Raw genomic sequence first — 15,776 nt, 5'->3', positions numbered from 1 at the left:
GTCCGAATCAGCCTCCTAACTACTGTTCTCATAGTATGTACTGTCTACTAAGCATTGTGAGTACTGTTTTCTGCCTACAGAACTGCATACTTTTTTAGTATGGGCAGTATGCAAAAAATATCACCGGACTGTTCTAACCACACTGTGGGAGTGTCATAAATTGTCCCCCAGCTGTGTAATTCACACTCTGATGCAGTCAGTGGTGACAATGAGCCATTTCAAAGCTATTCTGTAAACTGATAGGTCAGTTTTACAAATGCACTATAAAAAGTAAGCAAACCACATACATACAAATGCAGTCCTGGCATCAGTGGTATTTAAGTTTTCCTCAGCCATCTGTGTTTGTTTGTTGATGGAATATGATCCATCAACAAGGCTGCATATTTAAAGGACCTAAATGTTCATTTACTGCCTAGTGTGTTAATGGTATGCTTGAATATGCCTGAATTAACGAAAAACATGGAATTAGGTATTTCATAGCCAGTCTAAGAGAGGCCAGAAAATTATTTTTTATTTTATTTTGTTATTGCAGTTCATTATTTTTCCTGGATCCGACGAGGGAGATAGGAGAAGATTTTGTTCCTTATTTTTTGTTTATGACAAAGGTTTATCAAGACAAGACATTACCCGATTTAAAAAAATAATAACATTTAATCGCATCTTTGTACCTATTTCCTATGATGCATGCAGCCTGGGACTGTTCCACTCAATGAAAGAAGTGGCACAAGTGTCCTGTGTCAGCAACAGGCCTACTACACATGAGCACAGCTTCTCAAAGCACCAACAAGTGACAAATAAATATATTTCTGTTTCCTCCAAACTAGTGTCTGAATCTTCCGAATTCAGAACATATGTACAAATCACAATTTACCACATGGTGGTGCTGTTATACGCCATTTCACGTTTTTGCTAATAATTGCCAAACCAACTTATCTAGAAGGAAAAAAACTTCCTGATCTTTTTCCAACATTTTTTTTTATTATTATTTAGTTATTTTGTACTACTCCCATAAATTTCATCCGATCTTCACCAAATTTTTGCTCACATAATGTCAAGAGTATCTTGAAAATGTCTTTTTAACAGCGTTTTGTTTTTCCAAACTGTTCTCCTCTAAATGGGTTATTATCTTTTGGGTGGGACACTGCTGAACATTAAGCAGCATAACTCTTGGCTGCAATGTCCTATCATCAGGAAACTTTACACCCGTCATCATGCCCGAACTCTGATGTGTTGTAAATTCCACCAATAGGTGGTGCTATAACAAACAACTTCGCTTTATTAGTCCTGAACTATATGCTTTAGAATCCTTGGCTCAAGGCACATCAACACATATCACCCTCCTGTGATAAACCCCCATTCTGCCATTTTGTATTTTTCTAAAACCCCTTTTTTTTGGCTTGCCAGTCCAGATTCTGCAAGGAAAAAAAGAAACATTTCCATGCTCTCTCCAAACTGATTGATAAGTCATCCAAATTCAGGTCCTTATTTAATATTTGTATAATAGCAAGAGTGGATTGCATACAACTACAAAGAGCATAATAAATAACTGATATACTGCTGGTAAATGATCTTTGAAACCTTTTGTATCAACAATCGGATGACTGATAAATTGTATATTAGTGGGGACTCCCACTGCCTGTAAAACTGATTTTAGTTGTAAAAACAGAAAAAAAATATTTGATGAAATTATGTTTCACAAATATCTTGAACAATTAATTGGCCTTTATCATCCATTTTATCTCCCAAAGCCTTGCACCACTGTGATACAGAAGGTTGTTTTCCAGACTGCAACGATATGTTATAAAATAATGGCTTATAATGCTTGTTTTCAAATTTATAGATTTTCCCCAGTTTCTGCCATATTGAGATAACTTTGGCCTGCAATTGAACCATATTGCAATCTACACTGTTGTTTAGATAGGGTTGTATATATAATTTGGTCAAAAAGAATCTGAGCAACTAAGTTCATTTCCAACTCTGAAAGCTAAAAAATATGTCTTAAAATCAGAAACTGCCAAATTATCTGCCAGCCTTTTTTACTTTTCAGCATAAAAAATTGAACTTTGGGGCGTTTCCCTTTCCAAATGAAATGTTTCATAATACTATTCAGTCTTTCCCAATATTTAGGAGGTGGAGGAAGAGTTAATACTGAGTATCTTCTCTGACTGCGGGACCTGTACTGCAGCGATCTTTACCTCCTGCTTGTTTCTGGGATGGTTGCCTTAAGTCTTAAGCTTTCTCTTCAGCATGTGAAACACATGTTCAATTAGATTCAGACCAAGTGACTGACTGGGCCAGTCATGAGTTTTCCCGCTTTTGGCTTTGAAAAACTCCTCTGTTGCTTTAGCAGTATGTTTGGGATAATTGTCTTGCTGTTGAATAAAGCGCCGTCCAATGAGTTTGAATGCATTTGGTTGAACTTGAGCAGATAAAACACTTCTATACACTTCAAAATTCATTCTGCTGCTGCTATCATTATCACCATCACTGAAGGCAAGTGAGCCAGTAACTACAGCAGCCATACATGCTCAAGCCATGTATCACAGATGAGGGGGTGGGGTGCTTAGTATAGTCTGGAGTGGGTTTATTTCAAAATGCTGTAGTAATATTTCATCCAGATCATTTCAGATGTTCCTGGACTCTCATATACAATGATAGAATGTTGAGGCAATTAGGTTTTTGGGAGAAAAATCTTTGTGCGACACTTGGATACCTTGCACTTTAAAATACACGCAAAGTGTACATAGCTTACGCAGTAAAATGCCCAGTGTCAGTTCAACTCTACCAGAGTAGCCTACACCAATTAGGGCCATACTATCCATACTATGTAAGTGTTGATTTAACACTGAACATTTTACTGTGTACATAAATAAATAAGTAAATAAATAAATAAATAAATAAATATTTCGTCACATTCCTACCATTGTTCAATTGCTCATTTGAACTGTAGCTCAGGTTTGGAAGCTTTTGCAAACGCACAAGGAAGACTGCGAAAGCATAGCCTACAATTCTATAACGCAAGCAGTGTAAAGTGGGCGAGTATTGTAGAATGGGGGCCGCGAACCGGGAGGCAACTTCAGCGTTGCTCAAGCAGCTTACATTAGTTAACTCCATCCAGACGAAATGCCTAAATAACCGACTGCATAACTGAACAAACAGCGCTTTCATATCAAATTGTCAAATTGAAATAAACAAAACATTCCTCGCACCTATGTTATGTGTTCATTTATTCATACGTGGAAAGCATTCATAACGCTACCAGAATAGTACAATGAGGCAGGGATGTCTGGGTTCATTTAAAACGCAAACGCATTATTGATGCGCAGCACCGAATGTCTCGACACGCCCTCTATATAACCTAACCTGGTGGAAACAGTGCAGACCACGAAACTGCCACGAGACCAGAAGCAATGGAAAGTAAGTATAAAAAGTTTTTACTCATTGTACATAAGGGTTATTTTGAATTCCGTTGATGTTAAAGTTGTTGGTGAAAAATGATCAAGTTTGTTATCACCATTTGCAAAAACTACAGAAATTATCCGAAATAATTTTCAATGCGAGCTCAGATGAATAATAACCGAATAATAACGTTTTAAAACATTAAGAAGAATAAATGTTTTAACTAATGTGTGTGGACTGTCAATCTATCTAGCTATCTATAATTGCTTCAATATCTACATGATGAATCCAAAATGTATAATATATATATATGTTATAATGTTATTTAAGGGCATTTTATTTAATGCCCTTAAATAAAATCTGAGAATCTGAACTTTAATCATATGTGAATTGTTTGATTGATTACAAATGTAAAACTGTGGGGTACAGAGCCAAATCAATAAAAAATGTCTTTGTCCCAATCATTATGGTCATCACTGTGTGTGTGTGTGTGCATGTGTGTGTGTGTGCGTGTGTGTGGTTATTTATCATGTAAAATTTGCATGTCCAATATAATTATGCAGACATTGTTCAGTAGCTTATGGCAGCTGTATTATTGCAACGGAAAGTTGTTAGACATGCAAGATTATGCTTTAGGTTCCAGCAGCATAATTATTGCATTACTATGTGACACACAGAAGGGTTAGCAATAATGTGATGGGACAGACAGAATGATAATCCCATTTAGACTGTGTGTAATTGTAGTCCACAGACATGCAGAACACCTGAAGTTTTTGTTTGTAGTGCTGATGGTGATTATGTCCAGCCTGGTAAGTATCGAATGCACTCGGACCAATTTATTGATAAAACTGTACACTTTAGCACAATTTCATTTTTTGATAAAAAGGTAGTGAGCACACGGCGAATTAAGAAATTAATAAAACTGGCTGGAAAATAAATGATAGGATTTCAAGAAACAACAAAGTCCTGAGAGCCACCACCAAATAGACAGGCAAACGGCTCCATATCAATGGCTGGGAGGAGTAAATGCTATAGCTCAACTGTAGCTTTCATTTGCCACGAGGGAAAACAGATCAATGGAATTCGTAGCCCAACAGCCCAAAAAAGTCAGGAGGGTGAAAGTGGGTTCACTCCACCTGTAGACAACCCATTCCATTGTTCATTCAAATTTGATGATTTACATCAAGGCTTTTTACATGAACACAAAGTAGCCTACTGCTTCATGTGCCTTTGCCCCTTCCCCGTTTTCTTTTTACCTTATATCCCTTTTGAATGTGTACATACTTGCATTAGTTTGCTTGGTTTACTATGATTATTATTACTACTACCACTTATTTATTTATTTATTTATTTATTTATTTATTTATTTATTACTGTTCTGGACACTTTTTGTACACCAAGCTCAGACCTCCTACAGTTTTTAGATTATTTAGACATATATCAAAACGTTAAGCTTTTTGGTTGCTTTAAGTTGCTTGTATTCGACTTTTTGGTGTCTTTTATAACTTTTGAGATTATTGTTTTATCCCCCATTTGAATGGAATGTTCCTCTTATAGGAAACTATGGAAACTTGCTTTCTGAAACAAAAACTTGACAGAATTACCAACAGGAACTGAGGAGAGTAATACTTGGGCGGGGCTTGACAAAGGGACATTGGGCCTCAGAATTCTGATGTGACACAGAGCAAAACCATTACCCATATATGGATTTCCAGATCAAAGGGTAATTTCTCAATGGAGAAAATAAATGGGAGTTTCACATAACCGTCCCTGTCACAGTCTGTGATTTAAACTGTCGTTTAAAACTTGGATGTTTAAATCCGCATACTTTTTTCTCATAAAAGACACTGGATTCACTGAATTCTGATGCCACTTTCCAACCGATATAATTAGTTTTCTAACAGCAAGCTAACACTGCTACAAATGTTATTTACCTCACAGCTAGCCTGGCAGCTTTTCAAGCTGGTCAAAGCTACCATTAGCCAGACAACAAATTTAAAGAAAGTACTCAAATAACATAAGGAAATTACTAACAAGAGCAGCAACAATAACAACAATAGATATATTTACAGCGATATATACAACTGCACAAAATAAAAAATATATACATAAGCTATTATACTTACGGGTCACAACAAATGGCTTAGCCATGTGAATGGTTGCTGGAAATACATCCATGAGTGTGATGTCATAACTGTGTGATGAGCCGTTAGCAATTTGTTTTTGTTTTTATTTACACAGAATTTTTTAGGTTAAACAAATTGGTGAAAACCATTATTTTTCATGTACAATTAAACATCTAAATGTCAAAAAATATTTTGAAGAAATTAGGAAAACGGTATTAATTTCTCCCATAGGCAGTCTAATTTTTGGATCCAGAAGTCTCAAAAATGCTAACGAACTAGAAAGGAATGACGATATGACTTCTGAGGCCCATTGCCTTGCATTTTACAAACAGCACCTTAACGCACCTCTCTGATTGGCTGTTATGAATACCTGGCAACTGCCTAGTAATAACCTAGCAACCAGCTAGAAAGACCATACCAATGACTAGAGGAACACCTTAGCAGCCACCGAGTAGGACCCTGTCAACCACCTAGTAACACCTTAGTAAATACCTAGTAAAACCATAGCAACCGCTTAGTACACATGTAAGACTTTGGAAACCACTTAGTCCACCCTAGCAACCACCTAGTAAGACCCGAGAAATCACTTAGTGAAACCCTAGCAACCACCTTTTAGTACACTAGTAACCACTTAGTATACCTTAGCAACAACCTAGAAAAGACCTAGGCAACCACATAGTAAGACCCTGGCAGCTACCTAGTCCACCCTAATAACCACCTAGTAAGACCCTAGCAGCATGTAGTATGCCTTCGCATCCACCAATTAAGACCCTAGAAGCCTTATTCCCCCCTAGGAACCACTGAACAAGGCTATAACAACCACATTTTATACCTTAGTAACCACCTATTAAGACCCTGGCAACCACTTCAGATGCCTAATGACCCACCCAGTAACATCCTGTCAATCCTAGTAACTACAAAGTAAGACTCTAGCAACTAGTTAGTTTATCTTAGCATCAATGCAGTAGACCCTGGCACCCACCTAGTACCACACTAGCAACCACCTATTAAGATATTTGCAACCACCTAGTAAGACTCTAACAATCACCTAGTAACAACTTGTCAACCATGTAGTCCATCCAAGTGAGACCATAACAACTACTTTGTGTACTTTAGCAACAGTCAGGTAAGACCCTGTCAACCACTTAGTACCATCCAAGCAACCACCTAGTAAGACCTAAGCAATCACCTAGTAACACCTTAGCAAGCACATAGCAGCCATGTAGTAACACCCTATAACCCACCTAGCAACCACCTCTAACATCAAAGTAGCAACCTAGACAGACTGTAGCAACCACCGAGTAAGACCAAAGCAATAACTTTGCAACCATCTACAGTAGAAACACCCTTGCAACCACTTATTAAGCCCCCTAGCAACTACATATTAACACCTTAGCAATCACTTAGTAACACCCTAGCAGCCACCCAATAGCACTCTAGGACCCACGTAGTAAGACCCTAGCAGCCATGTAGTATACATTTGCAACCACCTAGCAATGCACTAGCAATACCCTAATGCACTATAGATACTACATACTATTGCTATCATAGCACAGCTAGCAATTCATACTCTTTAACCTTAGTGAATAAACTCACATTAGTTGTAGAATAATTGTTTAGTGAGAATTATTTCCCAATTTGCTCCTGAGGCATGCCTGCTAATTCAGTGTTTATTTCCACGAAGAAAGTAATTTTCATGGAAAGTGTCTCAATTGAATATATTGACCATAAATGTGACTAAAGTGCTTCACAATCATGACAATGATTTGATGAAAATATTACAACAAATAAGCTGCAAGCTCACATCATGGTAGAATCATTGATAAGCTGTTCAGTAATATTACACATTATGACACAGGCTTATAAGACATCAGGAAACCCCTGGTGTGTGATAATGTGCAGATGACAGTGACTATTGTTCCACCACACATTTATTAAAGGAAATGAGTGCAAAATAAGGCTCAGCAAGTCCCCTCAGATCTTAATCTAAACAATCCTGGGACCTACCTAAGCAGCTTACAAGAGTCAGACTCAAAGTTAAGGACAACTTTTGATTGAATCCTGGCTTTAGATTTTGGGGAAGGTGCTTCTGGCCTAGTATGTTTTCCTCATTACAGTGAGTAAAAACATTCTTGTATCTTGAAATAGCTCCAGAGAAGAGTGATATAAATGTGTATAACACTATTTTCTCATGTCTCCATTTGATTTCCACCCATCACTTTTGTCTTACTAATAGGGCATACAGTTTTGGATGAAGAATGATAGGCAGTCAAACACATTGCTCCTATCTCCTGCCTCACACCACAACCACACAAGTTCTGATGACTTGCACGTCCCTCTCATGACCAAGCCCATGGCTGATATTGGTATCGCCCCACAAGAGTGGCACCAGATCCTAGACATGATCCGCTGGCCTGGTCCAGACAAACAAATTAAAGACCTGTCTGCAAGCACGGATCCATCCAGCTCATATTTTTACATTCCTGGGCAGCGGAAGAGCTACCAGGTAGGGGAAGAACTGTGTGTCACAGTGGTGGCCAGAGATTTCCACCAGAATCTGAAGCCATATGGAGGTGACTTCTTCCAGGCCAAGCTTTACTCAACAAAACTAAAGGTATTCTGTGTTTATTCAATGCTGGCTATGTGGTTACAGTATTATCTAACTTTTGTGTCAGTCTTCTTTGTGTATTCCTTTTTCCATCTGTACCTTTGATGTTGTATAACCTACTATGAAAACATTTCATATATATAAGGCAGGCAAACACCTTCACTGAATGTCAAGCATTTTTGTTGAATGATGTCTTCTGCTGTTTATTTGTTGGTCCAGGCTAGTGTGTTTGGGGAGGTGACAGACTTACACAATGGGTCCTACTCACTGTGCTTCCTACTGCCATGGCCTGGGGAGGCTTGGGTAGCTGTACGTCTGATCCACTCCAGCGAGGCTGTGCAGGTCCTGAAGCACAGCCGGAAATATCACTCAGACCGCGTCTATTTCAGAGGCATATTCATGGGGACAGATGCCAAAGGGACAAAGTTTATAGAGGCGATGGAGTGCAATCCAAAGTGGGACGGGGCTGGTCTGGAACGCATGCAGACGGGCAACTGCTGCTGTGAGTATCCGGACCCAGGAACAGGGGAGGTGTGGCTGTGCAAGAAGCCCAAATCTCTGTCCTGTGATGCCCTGGTCAACCATCAGATGGGGGGCTACAGAAACATCCTCCGGCCTGACGAAGAAAAATTCCTGGCCACGTGAGAAAAAGTGGGGGTTTGAGGGTGGGGGTACAATATTAAATAGTTAAAACAAGAAGGTAGAATTTGGGTGATTAATTGTGACTATTGTAAATATTGTGAATATTTATGAATAATTGGGAATTTTTCACTCTCTCATAAATTTGATGTCATTCCACAGGAAATATACTGATAGATGGATCAAAGGGAAGAACAGAAAAATTATGATTCTTCCCTCCAATACAACTGTTGGTCTGTATGGGTTCTTATAGATTCATCTTCCGATACTGCTGTGTGTAAATTTACACACATTGAGCTAGACTAACTTACTTCAGACTTTGAGGTGTATTCTTCCATGTATCTGTTTCAGGTGCATCTGTAAAATGCAGACCTGGGCTGCAAATCCCCGTTCCAGCTGGATTCTACATGAGGGATGTGTGGACCTCACTGGTCTGTGCCACAGGTCATTTTAATGCTCCCAAAATAACCCAGTGCCTGAAGGACAGAGAGCTTTTCATGATGGGAGACTCCACCATGAGACAGTGGTACCATTATATGGGAAATTCTGTGCCCAGTAAGTCATCCTTTTTCTTGCTTTTTTGTAGGATAAAAATGTATGTTGGTTAACACCGATTATTCTTAATTAATATTTTGATGTTGTAAATGGATCATACAGTCATATGCGTCTAAGCCATTTATATGAATATCATTCGTTTTTATGGCTTCAACAGCTTGACAGAATACTCAAATCTGAATGGTCTAAAGGTGTGCATTAATTTTCAATAACGGGACAGCTTGGGCCTTTTAACAGTTCTAAAGTCAATGCGCTACAAAATCCAACATTCTAAAGCAGTTAAACAGCAACATTCTTCTTTTGTGTTTGAATTTCCGCCGTAAATTAAAGTGGCTCGATTACCTCTATGCTACAAATTCTGTTGAGATCATTACATCGCACGCGCCAGATCCAGAATTGAATTCCCTTTCTTAGGCTTACTGACATACGTTGCCAAAAAAGGTCATTTATAATACCTAAAAATTCTTCCTCACTATTTCCATGTCCTTTCATCAATTCCCAATTAATAGCAGGGTAATTGAAGATATCCATAATAATAGTTTCATCTTCCTGACAACCTTGTTTTATGTTTCCAAAGAGCATTGAATTCACACTACTGTCTGAAGCTGGCGGCCGGTAACACACGCCTACCGAAAGGCCCTTTTCATGTTTCCCTATGAGCTTAATCCAAATATCCTCATTAAGCATGAGCTGGTCAATTTGTGCCTATAGCTTCAACTAATTTCTTTAATTAGGAGCACAGTGATTTAGATGGTAATTCAAGTTTAAATAATTTTAACTGTAGATAAACTGGTTTAGGGCGGCATGGTGGTGCAGTGGGTATCACTGTTGCCCCGCAACAAGAAGTTCCTTGGTTGGAGTCCCAACTGGCGGGGAGAGCACGGAAACTCCTGTGTAGAGTTTCCGTGTTCTCCCCGCATCTGTGTGGGTTTCCTCCCACAGTCCAAAGACATGCAGGTTAGGTGAATTGGAGAGTCTAAATTGCCCGTAGCTATGAGTGTGTGTGTGTGCCCTGTGATGGACTGGTGAACTGTCCAGGGTGTATTCCTGCCTCTCACCCAAAGCATGCTGGGATAGGCTCCAACACACCCTGACTAGGAATAAGCAGGTGTAGATAATAGATGGATGGATGGATGGATGGATGGACACACTGACCCAGATAAACTGGCTGTATAAACTGGTGTGTCTGCTTATGAGGCTTCATGACCTCATAATTGCTTAATTTGATTAGTCCTGTATGTTATATTTAACAGTTGATATGCCTTCATTATCCCTTGATGCAGGGGTGTCAAACGGAATCCCTAGGGGGCCGCAGTGTCTACAGGATTTTGTGGTTTCCTTCCAATTGATCAGCAGCCAATTAAGGTCTCGAGAACAAGGCAATCAATAACTTAAATGAAACATTTGTGCCAAAAACACCCCAAAAACCAGCAGACACTTTGATGAGTTATTAGGCACCAAGCTGTCTGAAATTACTTTGTCTAACTCTGATACATCCCTGATACGCTTTGATTCATATAATGGCTACAAGCTTCAACAAGCGCTCACTGTAACAAACCACAAATAGCACTAACTTTTCCACTCTCCCCAGGCATAAAATACATGGATCTCCACTCCTCTGAACAGGCAGGCCCTCTCTTGGCAGTGGATGTGACAAATAACATACTCTTGCACTGGAGGGCTCATGGCACACCACTGCGTTCCCGAACATCCCCAATAGCCAATTTGCACTACATCAGCAATGAGATTGACGGTATAGCAGGCGGTCCGCGCAAGGTCATCGTCTTCACCATCTGGGCCCACTTCACTAGTTTCCCGCTTAAATATTACATCCGCCGTGTGGCAAGGATTCGCCAAGCTGTTATTGCACTGCTGAAGCGCGCACCTGACACGATTGTCGTCATCAAGTCTGCCAACACCGGCTCCAAGGTATTGTGCAATAATAAGAGTTTGTTGGCTGAACTGAAGCCAACTGGCAGTTGGTAAGCTGAAAAGTGACAGGGTGGAAAATCTCCCTTTTAACTGATCATTTTAACTTTTAACTCATTTTCATTCATTAATCTTAATTAAAAAGTGTGGCAACAATCTGAATAATTGCCAACTACTTTCTTCACATTATGTTAGGGAGATTAAAGCTATAAATTCAGTTTAGACAAAAAAGTTTTAATCATTAATGAAAAATCACTCTGTTAAGTACTGCATTAGCTTTAAACACAACCTGCAATTAAGGCTATATAACAAATCCTGCACTTTAAGCTCATTTATTTACAAAATATGCATATTGCAGATCTTTGCCATGAATAGCCTATTCTCCGAGTGTGGGTGCAGAGAATGAAGAATACATACAATGAACTCCATACCATTTGGGATAAAGACATATTTCTTTTTTATTTGGCTCTGTACTGCACAATTTTAGATTTGTAATCAAACACATGTGGTTAAAGTGCACATTAAAAACATTAAGAACTTTTTAATGCATACTAATTGAGGAGAACTTCCTATATGATGAATTTCAAAGGAAATACTCCACCCAGTCTATTTTCTGCTCAGCAACTGTGTAGCCTGTGTGATTTGCTTAGGATCTATCCATATGCCTTTGTCTTTACTATAGCTCATCAATTGTGAGTAACTACAGGTAGTGAACAAGAAATGCGAGCACAGAACAATTCCAACCCTGGGTTTTGGTGGTTACATCATGGTGTTTAAAGGCAATTTAAGGCATTTAAAGGCAAGTTTGATGTTAATATTTGCTGATTAGTTGTAAGTAATTGCCTTCATCCTCTGTTTCTGCTTCCTGCTGAGCAGGTTTTCTTTCAAGATGTGATTTCCCCCGTCCACAGATCACAAGTAATATCCCAGTGGTTTGAGCTGCATAACAGTGATGTTAAGTAAACAACATGGCCTCTTCAGTCAAAAGATCTAGATGCAAACGAGCATCCATATAGTATTCTGGGAAAAAAACACTGTTGAAATATAATCATTCTGTCCAAAATGTGTTTGCCGAACAAAACGTAGCTCCATCATGCTTCAACCAACCGAACAAAACAGGAAAAAAGAAATGTGCACTCCCTAATATAGACTCTCAAAATGAAAATTGTATCTTACCAGCAAAACTCTAAAAGGACTAAGAGGTCTCCCTGACAAAGACATAGGGATGCCCTGTGCCCTACGACAGAGTTAGTTCTTTTGAAGGTTTCTTGGTGCGGTACATTTTTCACTAAATTTGCATTTCCATTTTTTTTTCACTACCTATGGTTGTATTTTACCTTTCAAGTGATTTTCTATTCATTATTCTACGCTTAAAATGTGTGCTGTATTCAGTGAAATTGTGAGTAGCATATTATTAATACATCTCTCCTGCTTTGACAGAATGTGTTTGGCAGTGACTGGCTTGCCTTACAGTTGGACACAATATTGAGGGCTATCTTCCAAGGAATTAATGTGGCATTCATAGATGTTTGGCAAATGACCTCCTGCCACTACAGTAAAGATGCTATCCACCACAACCCAACTGTCATTCGGAATGAGATCAACCTTTTGCTTTCATTCATCTGCCCTGTCTGAATGCCCACTTCCCTTTGACCCCACTGGTTCTGTCTCACAGTATGATGCTGTTTGTGACATCAGACTGTTCCAAGATTGAATATAGTGAGCCCTGGTTTTGGGCCCCAGCAGTTTGCACAGGCTCCCTTTAATTTAATGAACTGGTTCAGCTTCAGGTTTCTGTTGTCTTAACTTAGGAAGTAAGTATTACCTGTCCATAGGGAGCTACAAAATCTGTTGGGCTGCAGCCATTTTGAACTTTCAGTTGACTTACGTGGACACTGAAGTAAGAGAAGAGGATCAACAATATGAGGCGAACTGTGGTGGTGTTGGGGTAATTCGGGGAGGGATATCAGTCTGTGTATCCTTGAGATGGATCTATGAGAGTGGGGAAAATAATAGATGGGAAAGGACAGGTATGGGGAAGTAACAGAAATGAAACAAGTCCTTTGGAACAACTTTGGCCAACAGCAGGGAATGATGTTGGTCAACAAAGATACTTGTTCTATTTTCCATTCACACATGTATTTGTACAACCTTTGTGTTATTGATTTAGAGCATTTCAATTTATAAGGTTTAATTATTTCTTTGGAGTACATGTATGTGATTATCCATTGTTCATTATTAATAATAATTAATACAGTAAATTCAGTGAATTAAGACTGTTATTATTATAAAGGATTAGAAATAATGTAATAAAGGCTCAGGTACTGCTCTACAAAACATAATTTGAACATGTCAAGGCCCTCAGTTCTGCTTTAAAAACAAAAAAGACTAACAGACAGAATGTTCCATCTGCTTGGGGTGTGTGCTTGCTAGAGGGGCAGCTGATTGTGCCTTTAATGATAAATGATTTTGCATAGCTACGAATAAGATAATGAAAACTTGTTTTATTTCTACTCTTTTAAAGGTCAGTGTTCTGTAAATTTCCACTGCTAATAGTCTGCCCCCTTAAGAGTGGAATTTAACTGATGTAATCATATGTGTTCAATGCATTTACCTTGTCAAAGACAATAAAGTGCTTTAATTGTCTAAGAATCATCACTCCGATCTGCTGGTTGCTTTTACATGTGAATTTGCTGCCTAAACCTACGTACTGTAGGACTACAGCAGGCTGGACAGGATATCAGTCTTGCACTGATTGGGACCAGACAACACCACACTGTGCAGTCTAACAGGAGTTAAGGGACCTTATTCAAAGATCCCTGATTGTGGCATCGGGCTGTTCCTTGGCAGAGGGAGGTGAGTTTTTGGACTGGGTGTCCAGTGAAAGGACTAAGTTGTTGTGTCTGTTATATCGGTCTGAGAAAGATATTCCTCTGACCTTGCACATTTTGTCTGTGAAAGAGAATATCTTATCTGTAGCATTGCACCAGAGGTATCTGTGGAGACCTTGATAAATGTCTGTTCAGTAATGACCAGGATCTCCAGTATCTGTTTGTTTGTCAAATGTCTGTTATTGAATGTGTGTTTTTGAATATTTCTAGCTGTTATCAGTCTACAATCAGACTGCAGAACAGAGGACATGTGTTTTTAAATTTTTTCTTTAAAATTCTTAATTTTTATCCTTTTGTTAACTATATTAGTTGATGGTCCCATTAGTAAATGTCATTATCCCACCAATTTTAGAAGGGAATTAGAGGGTAAAAATCTGAATTAAATAATTAAATATAGGGGAAACACTCAACCCCTGAATCTCCACCAGAGGGCACCTGTTCGCACATTATGATCCATGAACATGTCATTATCTAAAGACATTGAATTATTATATCACCATGATCCCAACTTCCAGTTTCCTGAGGAGGGATTTTTCGATCGAGATAAAGTAGTACACCCAAGGAGACTACTCGGGAAGTAGAATTACAGGACGTGGCAGAGGCCTTGTCATGTAGTCAGTGGCCTTGATTATGGCACTTGTCTTTATTGTAAGGAAGAAGGGCATTGCAAAGATTACTGCCCACACCGTGCGGGAGCCAGACAGACTAAGTAGGAGTGCCAAAGTGACAAATTTGACCATTTTCCCAATATCCGTTAGTTCCAATGGACCAGTCAGGTCCCCACGGAGATGTAAAAATGCAAGGGAAAACCGTTCCTACGCTTGTTGACACAGGGGCTGCAGTATCTTGCGCAATAATGGATGAAGTACGACCACTACCACTGACAGGCAAATCTGTTCCTGCTACTGGAATAGCAGGAACACCAAGCTATCATAAAGAAACAAAACCAGTAACATGCTCAGTAGGCCCCTCTAACAACACAGCACCAATACTTTTTGACACATGGTGGGAAAAGAAACTTATTGGGGACAGATTTGTTATGTAAACTAAAAGCTATAATATGCTGTACACTTGACGGTATTTTTTTCTCTCAGTTCCGGAAGAAACTGTGAGTGCAGCCCAGTGCTGGGCCGACACCCCCACAGACCCCAATGGGGAAATGCACCTGTCCTCAGTTCCCCCTACTCTTCGATCCACACACCCATATGATATAGGGAATATACAAAGTAGAACACCAGTTAGAATTACAAGAATCCTTTACACCCTCCCAGAGATACTGGGCAGGTGTGTGTGTGTGTGTGTGTGTGTGTGTGTCGGTACCAAGGACAACCACCTCATTAGGTACAACAAGTAAAGCTTTTCTGCATATTTGCTTTTTGCTGAAGGTCAGTAGGATTTGAGGATAGGTCACAGCCTGTGATATATTAGATTCACACGATTGCTCAGCTTTCCCTGCTTGGATGGAAGCATAGCAACCAATGTTGAATAGGACAGAATAAACCATTTTATATAACCTGTAAAATAAAATGTAATTATGTCAACGCTGATACAAGCATGTTAACCCTTCAAGCCCTACTCTTTTTAGATCACAAGATAATTAGCTCATGTTTGTTTTATGGATAGCTATCT

At 39.2% G+C, this 15,776-nt stretch overlaps 1 protein-coding gene across 3 annotated transcripts; it reads left to right on the top strand.

Moving 5' to 3' along the window:
• Positions 1-3,222: 3,222 nt before the first annotated feature.
• LOC135234335 (NXPE family member 3-like) lies at positions 3,223-13,908 on the top strand. Of its 3 annotated transcripts, none has more exons than XM_064298833.1 (8): positions 3,223-3,417; positions 4,144-4,208; positions 7,762-8,139; positions 8,353-8,774; positions 8,935-9,005; positions 9,124-9,327; positions 10,919-11,256; positions 12,697-13,908. In XM_064298833.1, the coding sequence occupies exons 1-8, from the start codon at positions 3,411-3,413 to the stop codon at positions 12,889-12,891; spliced, it is 1,680 nt and encodes a 559-aa protein (XP_064154903.1). In that variant the 5' UTR covers positions 3,223-3,410; the 3' UTR covers positions 12,892-13,908. The 3 variants fall into 3 exon arrangements, with proteins under 3 accessions (XP_064154903.1, XP_064154917.1, XP_064154912.1); XM_064298847.1 differs by having other exon boundaries at positions 3,224-3,417; positions 8,017-8,139; XM_064298842.1 differs by lacking the exon at positions 4,144-4,208 and having other exon boundaries at positions 3,225-3,417.
• The last annotated feature ends 1,868 nt before the right edge of the window (positions 13,909-15,776 follow it).

Source organism: Anguilla rostrata, chromosome 1, assembly GCF_018555375.3.
Source record: "Anguilla rostrata isolate EN2019 chromosome 1, ASM1855537v3, whole genome shotgun sequence".
In the NCBI taxonomy this organism is placed as follows: domain Eukaryota; kingdom Metazoa; phylum Chordata; class Actinopteri; order Anguilliformes; family Anguillidae; genus Anguilla; species Anguilla rostrata.
This window is presented reverse-complemented; position numbering and strand designations above follow the sequence as displayed.

Bases quoted from the DNA above. Each gene is read 5' to 3' on its own strand.
- LOC135234335 (XM_064298833.1), top strand. The intron at 4,209-7,761 runs GTAAGTATCGAA...TCTTACTAATAG, and splicing joins TGGTGATTATGTCCAGCCTG to GGCATACAGTTTTGGATGAA. The intron at 9,328-10,918 runs GTAAGTCATCCT...CACTCTCCCCAG, and splicing joins TATGGGAAATTCTGTGCCCA to GCATAAAATACATGGATCTC.